The sequence below is a fragment of the Equus przewalskii genome, chromosome 31 (assembly GCF_037783145.1).
Source record: "Equus przewalskii isolate Varuska chromosome 31, EquPr2, whole genome shotgun sequence".
Lineage (NCBI taxonomy): Eukaryota > Metazoa > Chordata > Mammalia > Perissodactyla > Equidae > Equus > Equus przewalskii.
In genome coordinates, this window is record NC_091861.1 from 25,586,811 (window position 1) to 25,595,704 (window position 8,894).

General features: G+C 38.0%; 1 protein-coding gene across 4 annotated transcripts in view; it reads right to left on the reverse strand.

Moving 5' to 3' along the window:
• The window catches only part of DENND1B (DENN domain containing 1B), a 244,053-nt gene extending 238,359 nt beyond the window's left edge, over nucleotides 1-5,694 (reverse strand). The window contains exon 1 of one of the 4 annotated variants that reach the window (XM_008538111.2): nucleotides 5,464-5,694. In XM_008538111.2, the coding sequence (XP_008536333.1) occupies nucleotides 5,464-5,579 (116 nt within the window). In that variant the 5' untranslated portion in view covers nucleotides 5,580-5,694. The remainder of the gene's footprint in view (nucleotides 1-5,463) is intronic. The other 3 variants (XM_008538110.2, XM_070602421.1, XM_070602427.1) reach the window with 3 other exon arrangements.
• Between the last annotated feature and the right edge of the window lie 3,200 nt (nucleotides 5,695-8,894).

The following is an 8,894-nucleotide window of genomic DNA, read 5'->3' on the forward strand; positions in this document are numbered from 1 at the left end:
CATGGCCACAGCGGTTTTCGTCCAAATAGGGGGTTGCTTCAGACTTGATTCATGCAGAAGGTAAGATGATGAGAGGAAACCAAATGTGGTATGAATAGAGTGTGAGTCATGAGACATAAAAGTCAAACGAGAAGTCTTGGGAATTAAATAAAGAACTTAGAATCAAGAACCTAATATGCCACAACTAGAAGGACCTGCAACTAAGATATACAACTATGTACTGGGGGGATTTGGGGAGATAAATAAGGAAAAAACCAAAAAAGAACCTAATATTAAACTCAATCATACTGATCTTAAACGTTCTTGCCAAAGGTGGGTGTTACTTGGTCAACAAAACAAGATACATTGCAGAGCACAGACCTCATAGTCAAAAGTGAGGACAGGAATTAATGGGGAAAGAAGAAGATTATATTTTAGTGTTATGTGCGTCATAGCTTGACTTGGGATGAGACACTTCAGTTTCTCGGTTCCTATATTTGTAAAATGGGACTTATGTGTTGTATATCATAAGAACAATATGATGTTCAGGTTAAAAAGTGCTACAGACTTGTGTGATCTTTTGAGAAATTATTCTGTGGATTTCAGTTTCACAGTTAGGCAAACTACAACACATGCATATTTTTTCCCAAATAGTCCAAAGGCTTGAAAAAAATCTGTAAACTAAAAACCACTTCTCCTCCAAGTGTTACAAAATTTCTCACACTTCTCCTTTCATTATAATTAATTCTTCACCAAAGAAAGGAGCCCACCTGGGATGCCTACATCAGGAGTTTTTAATTTGTGGTTAATAAATATTAATATGCTTTTCCCCCATCCATTTGGTGGGATTTAAGTATCAGTCATACCCCTGCATAATATAAAATTAATTTTTCCATTTACTTTAAGTATCTGAAGGGAAAATACTACAAATGCGCACACAAAGCAAATCTTTTTAAGCTAGCTTTTATGCTAACAATGATGAAGAGATTTATTTATCTCTTCTGGTATTACTGAGGTAAAAGGGAGAGAAACACAGATGGACACAATTTGCGTGATTTGTTAAAAATGAAAAAAGAGAACTTTGTATACATTTGTCTTGGTAATATGTTTATTGAAACTAGTGGTATAGTTTTAGCAATACTCATTTCATATAGAACTTCGGACATGATTGATAGTCTACGAAGAGCATATACCTTCAAACTGGTGTTAGATCTTCACAAGATCATATTTCAGCAATAGTACTTCCTACTTGACAGTTGGTATTATATTTTTCAGGACCAGAGTAGTCAAAGAACGTGGTCTATATTGTTGTCAAAAAACATAGTCGAGGGGCTGGCCCCGTGGCCAAGTGGTTAAGTTCACACACTCTGCTGCAGCGGCCCAGGGTTTCGCCGGTTTGGATCCAGGGCACAGACATGGCACCGCTCATCAAGCCATGCTGAGGCAGCATCCCACATGCCACAACTAGAAGGACCCACAACTAAAAATATACAACTATCTATCAGGGGGCTTTGGGGCAAAAAGGAAAACTAAAATCTTTAACGAAAAACAAAACACACACACTCAATAAGCCACTAATCTTTTAAAGTGTTTGAGTTTACATTTTTTGTGTGTTTGTAAAGAATATATATTCTGCAGCTTTTGGATAAGGTGTTCTAAAAACATGTCCATGATCAAGTATTATGATTGTTTTGTTGACATCTTCTATTACTGAATTTGCATCTGCTTCACGCAATTCAGTTAATGGGACAGATGAGTTAAAATCTCCTAATACAATGATGGATTTGTCTATCTCAACTTATAGTTCAATTTTTACTTTACGTAGTTTGGTGCTGTGTTATAATATACAGTCAGTCATCACTTAATGACAGGGACCCATTCTGAGAAATGCATCGTTAGGCGATGAAGTCATTGTGTATGCATCATAGAGAGTACCTACATAAACCTAGATGGTATGGCCTACTACAAACCTAGGTTCTGTGGTACTAATCTTATGGGACCACCATCATATATGCAGTCCGTCATTGACCAAAATACGTTTATGCAGTGCATGACTGTGCAAACCAATTTATAATTGTCATATCTGCCTGGTAAATTTATCCTTATGCTGTGACTTTAACTCCAATAATGCTTTTGCCTTAGTATCCAAATAGCTTTCTTTTTTTTTTAAGATTGGCCCTGAGCTAACATCTGTTGTCAATCTTTTTTTTTTCTTTTTTTGTTTCCTTCTTCTCCCCAAAGCCCCCCAGTACATAGTTGTATATTCTAGTGGCAGGTCCTTCTAGTTCTGCTGTGTGGGACGCCACGTCAGCATGGCCTGACGAGTGGTGCTAGGTCTGTGCCCAGGATCCAAACCAGCGAAAACCCCAGCCACCAAAGCAGAGAGCGTGAACTTAACCACTCAGCCATTTCTAAACAGCTTTCTTCTGATTAGAATTTGCCTAGTAGATCTCTTTTCATCTGATTACATTAAAACTTTCTAAATCATTATGCTTCAGATTTATCTGAAAAATGCTAATTCTGACTTTTAATCTAGTCTGACAATCATTGACTCTTAGGTCAAGCATTTAGACCATTGCGTGTATTATAATAATTGCTGATATATTGGAATTTATTTGTGCCGTCTAACGTTGTGCTTCCCATTTGTTTTCTCCTGACCTCTGTCTTTTCTTTCACCTTTGCCTTCTTTAGGATTGATTTTTTTTATGCTCTCACTACTTTGCCATTTTAGTTTGGAAGTTGTGCACTCTTTTCCTATTCATTTAGTGGTAATCCTAGAAATTTTAACTGGTTAAATCCAGAGTTTATCAATACATGAACTTTCTCCCAAACAACACAAAGACCTTTAAAATACCCTTCGAAACTACAATATATTATTAATGTTGTTTTATGCAGTGATTGTTGTGTAGATTTACCCAGAAGTTTACCTCTCATCTTGCTTTTCTTTCATATTTTCACCTTAGATCTTCCAAGTATGATTGCTTTCCTTCTGCCTAAAATATATACTGTATGTGCTTTCAGTTTTTGTTTGGGAATGTACATATTTCACCTTCTTTCTTGAAAACTGTGTTCACTGATAAAGAATTCTAAGTTGACAATTATTTCCTTCTGTGTATTTTCAATATCATTACACTATCTTCTAGTGTCCCTAGTTACAATTTGAATTTTGAATTAATCTTGAAATGTAATGTGTCTTTTCTCTCTGACTGCTTTTAAGATTTTTCATTTGTCTTTAGTTTTCTATAGTTTCACTATGAAGTAACTAGTTGAAGTTTTTTTCTTTCATCTATCGTTCTTGGTTTCTTTGAGTTTTTTGACTGGCACCAGTCCTGACTGATGCCTTTCATCAGTTCTAGAAAATTCTGAACTCCATTCTTTCTCCTCTTTTCTTTTGGAACTCTGATTATACACACATTCTCATTTTACTCTTTCTGTCTCTTAATATTTCTTTCATAGTTTCTTTTTCTTTATCTTTCTAGGCTGAATTCTGGATAATTTCACAAATATCTTCCTGTTCATTAATTCTTTCTCTGGCTTTTTCTCATCTTCTGTGAAAGCCATCCACTTAGTTTTTAATTTATATTCTTTTTATTTCTAAAGTTCCATTTGGCTATTTTTGTTTTGTTTTGTTTTGTTTGAGGAAGATTAGCCGTGAGCTAACTGCTGCCAATCCTCCTCTTTTTGCTGAGGAAGACTGGCCCTGAGCTAACATCGTGCCCATCTTCCTCTACTTTATATGTGGGACGCCTGCCATAGCATGGCTTGCCAAGTGGTGCCATGTCCGCACCCGGGATCCAAATCGGAGAACCCAGGCCACCAAGCAGAATGTCCGCACTTAACCACGGTGCCACCAGGCCAGCCCCCCGTTTGGCTATGTTTAAAGCTACTTTCTCAGCTGATATTTTAAGCCTCTCCTTAATTTCTTAAACTACATTTAACATATATATTTTAAATTCTATTTCTGATAATTCCAGTGTCTGAAGAATTTGTGGGTCTGATTCTACTATCTTATTTTTTTCTTTTGGTTCTTACTTATGGTCTCTTGTTTTCTTCTATGTTTGATGATTTCTTTTTATGTTACCTGATCCTTGGAGCTTTATGTGTGAAACTTTAGCGGGATCTGAAAGGAAGATGAGTTCTCTGGAGAGAATATCCATTTACTGCTGGTGGATGTCTGAGGGGCGCTACTAGTTCAGGACCCTTCCATGCTAAATTCTCAGCTTGAAATTTTTCAGACCACTAATGGGTGTTCTGGCTTGTCGTTATGAATCCACCAGGAGGATTTTCCCCCTTTAACTCTGCTCTGTTTGAGACAATCAATTTCCTTTGAATCCCTTTGGAGCTCCAGGTTATGAGGGGTATCCTGTTGGACTTCCCACATTAGGAAGGGCCGCAAGCCCCCTGAGGCCATGATAACAGATGCTCAAGTTCATCCAGCTTAACAAATATGGAAGGTGGCTCTGGTGGCTACTTTTACTTGTTCCCCTCCACCACCACCACTGCCAAGTATTCCTTACTTCCTGCCTGTTCTTGAATGCATTTAATAATTTTTAAAATATTTAATCCTGAATTTTTAGTTAATTTCAATAGAAGTTTTGACTAGACATCATGAGTGCCTGGTTTTGACTATACTACCATATAAAATGCACTAATAATTGTGTTATCCACCTAATAATGTCCACCTTCCTCAAGCCATACCCAAATAGTCCCTGACTTATACATCCTTATATATTAATGGTGTGGGGAAATCCAAGTTCCCAATGTACTGTGATAATTATAAAAGTAACCCCTGGCCTCCCAACCCCATCCATTCATACAATGTATCCATGTGGAAATAAGCCTTAGACAGAAATGAGGAGTTACTGACGCTCAGGAATACCTCCTCTGACAGCTCCTTCTGCTTTGGAGTGTGGAAAGAGGAACAATATTGTAAACTCTAGAATGGTATTTTTGAAATAATACCATTATTAATGTTTCAAGTTCAGTATAACTTAGCTAGACTCATGTGGGCTTCACCAACTTATGTCAAGGTTTTGAGTTCTAAGCAATTAACTTAGAAATGAGCTTTTAGACTCAACCCTCTCGTGAGTTGTAGTCAGTGTGTATTCAAGTTAGACTTTCCCTAGAGTCTAATTCTGCATTGCCTCCTAGGTGAAATTTATTAATAGTATCACCACCTTCACTTACTGTGGAAGAAAATTCCTTTATAGAAAACATTTAACAAGTCAAATTTCTTGAAGTCCTTAGAAAACCATCTTGCAAATATTCTAGCAGGACCTGCTTTTTAATATCAACTGAGAGAGTGTTGTTAAGAAGAACACTCTCGAAGTATAGTATTCCTTTTATATATATTATATATTTATGTTCTGCTGCTAAACTTTTAGTGGAAAAGATGGTAAAATTCCCGAAAATAATACAGCAGATACTCTCTTTTTCCCCTATATCAGGTGATTTGCCCCAAATTGTAGAATGAAATTCTCTTACCTCTGAACAGCCTCTGCTAGCTCACCTTTACCTTTGTCCCTCAATCTGCCAGACATTGGAAGACTTGAAACAGTCCTTGGAGTTAAGAAAAAAGAATATTCGAAGCAGAGTATCATCCACAGACTGTAATCAGCGAAGACAAATTTTCTTCGTGGACTCTTTGAGGAGCCGCCCTTGGGTTGCAAGAAACAGAGCAGTCATTTGTGTAACCCTGTGGCACTGCCTGGGAGAGAATCTCCTGACCCCACCCACCAGATACTCCACGTAAATAAAAGCATCTTCATTGTATGGCAGCTCTGCTCACACCCACTAAATCCTCTCAGGAGAATGAGTAATCCCATCCAGTGAGCAATGACATTAGAATTTACTGGACTGAAACATGTCAGAGCATCTAAGGTGATGTTAAGAGTTCAAGAAAATCAGTAACCCCCATAAGCAACCCTTAATCTGATGTAAATAAACGGTCAAAACAAATTCCTGTTTGCCAAGGTCTACTTTCCCAGAATAGAAGAAAATAGCTGGGCCAACGTTACATGAACTTATCCCTGATTGGTTCCAGTGGGACAAAGAAAAATGCTACATGCCAGCAAATAGAATGCCGTTAAACACCAGGTCAAAAGGTGCAATTCCACAGCAGAAGGTCCTGGAATGATAAACAGAGATTCAGAACTCCAAGACATTTGACCGCTCTCCCTTTCCTTACTATTATAAATAAGGACAAGATAAAAAGAAAAGAAACAAGGATGGTCAGGTCTCCTGGGCTTCAAAGTATGGACATCATCTTATCTCTGCTGTTGTTTCTGATGTCACAGACCCAAGACAGACAAGTATTTGGGAAGATGACCTCTGCTTGTGATCTGCTCTGGGAAGGAAGGAAGAAAGGCAGCTCCGTGATACTGATCACGGTCGTCTTTGTTTGGTGGGAATTTGCTTCCTTTGTAAAAAGGACTCATTCTTACCTCCTTTCTTTCTTCACTATGCACAATTCTGATAGTCTCCTCCTGTCCTCTTGAGACTGCCAATTGGGATAGCTTAGCTTGGTTGGAATGGGAAGGGGGCCTTTGGATCCTTGACTCAGCCTGGTAGTCTGCTTGTGACTTAATGGAATCTGTGCATCAGTGTGGACTGACTGCCACAAAGCCACTTCCTGGATCTTCCCTCCACTTCCCTCTGGGTTGAACTGTGGATCAGGAACATACGACATTAGTATGTGCACTCTGCATGCATATGTGTGCGTGCGTGTGTGTAGTAATTATACTGTGTTCTCACCGTGGTTACTCAAGAAAACTACCAAATAGGTGCTACTAATTTCTATTCTGTGATGACATAAGGCCGTTGATCGCCATACCAACCATTTGTTTCCCTCTATGATTTTCAACACAAACATGTTGCTCTTCCCCTTTAAATAAGTGGGTATGAATGCTTAAGTAATATATGCGTGAATTCATGAGAAGAGGCCTAATATTAGAATTAAAAGGAAGTTTTAAATCAAGTGGCCTACTGTTGAGTTAGAAACAACTCACTCCAGCAAGCCAGCTAGCAAAACTACTTCCAGTTTGTGAAAGCAAAAAACATTTCTTAACTTTTGAGTCACTGTATTGTTTCATGCACAACGACTTCGCGCACATACCAGAAGGACAAGCCTGACCGCATTTGCATGTATCCTTTTTATACTTGTGATTGAGCCAAGAGCTTTATGACCAGTTTTTATTAGCTAGGTCTCTCAGTAGTCCTGTGAGGTATAGATTAGTAGGTAAAACAGGTACTCAACATAATGAAGCAGGAAGCAAATTCTCTAGGGACATTTTATTCCAAGAACGCCTGTGTGGAAGAATGTATTTTCCCTTCTTTGCCAGAGGCACCAGGAAATAGAAGTTAGCCTGCAAAATACTACTGAGCCATTTTTAAAAGCCATTTTCTTCATAAAGCATATATAAATCTTCTCTCTCTCTCTCTCTCTGTCACTTGCTCGCTCAACGAAAGTGAGCAAGGCTCAAGTGGGTCTGTATTTCAGTTCAAAAGTATTATCATGTGGCATCTCCCTCACTGCTATCTTTAAATACCCAAATTACAAACGGTATTGAATATTTTTGGGGTCGTACCTTTTTTTAAAAGTCCTTTGTACAAGTTGTAGCATAAACAAAAGCTTTATATAACAAACTAAAAGAGTTTGTCATATGAAACTAAAAGAAACTGAAAGACTGTTATTATTCCCTCATTTTACAGATAATGAAAGCTAAAATCGAAAGAAACTTTTTTTTTTTGCTTTTTTAAATGTAATTAGTCCATAGCCAAACTGCATCTTTCAGGGAAATCGTGGTCTAGAAACTGGATTTCCCAGTTCTCAAAGACAAAAAAGCAAACTAAAGTATAATTCTCTATGAGCATTTGTAAAAATTGAAAATTGACCTTATGATTCTTGTTATTTTATATATTTATAGTATGAGTCTCCATTCAACATGTAGTTTTTAACCCATCAAAATACATATTGGGGGGAAGTTTTATGGTAGGAATTTTTTATGGAAGGTGGGGGCCTAGAGAAAAAAAAAGGCTAGTGAAGATAAGCTGTCTACGTCGACAAGCTGCATATTACAAGAAACAGATGTGAACAGGCATATAAAAATATTTGGAATATATTAGAGGTTGTTAGCTCTGAGTGGAGAGAATATGATTTACTTCCATTATTTTATATTTCAAAATAAAAAGAGGAGGTATTTACATATTTTTATTAAAGCAACACATGCTCACTGTAAAAATAAAATCATATCATGCAAAAATGTATCTGTAACGAAAAAAAGAGAAAAATCCAAAAGAAAGAAACGGATGCTAGAAACAGCTACCTGGATAGATTTGAATTGGCAGTTCTTTTAAGATGGGCTCAAGCACTAACCCCTGAACCAATGTTCCAATCTTATCCTCCATTGTATATCTGTCATGCTTTCTACTTCTTCTCCAGGTTGCCTCCTCTGGCTCCAGGCTGCGCTGTCTTCTGCGGTGCAGTTACCATCATCCTGTCTGGGTCTTGCCCTCTTCCTTTGAATGAACAAAGCCTCCAGTGATGCCGTCCTTTTGTTTTAAGCTCTCTTGCACTTTTTCTGCATGCCAGCACCTCTCCCAGGGGACTCTATGTGTCTTGGCTCCAAAACTGACTTAGTTGGAGTACCTGACATGTATTCTCTTGCTCTTTATGAAGGCTGATACTGCTCTTTGGTGACGTTCCGCTTCTTGCCGAAGCTAATATCATTGTTATCACTAGAGACTGCAGAGTTCCTGCTCCCATGGAGTTTCGTTAATAGAGACCAACAATAAACGTGTAAATATATAAGTAATAAAATGTCCAATCGGAATGAGTGCTAAGAAGAAAATAAACAGAATGATGAGATGGAGCCACGGGTGGAGGTCTGGGTTGGCTAGGATAGACAAGGCAGGGC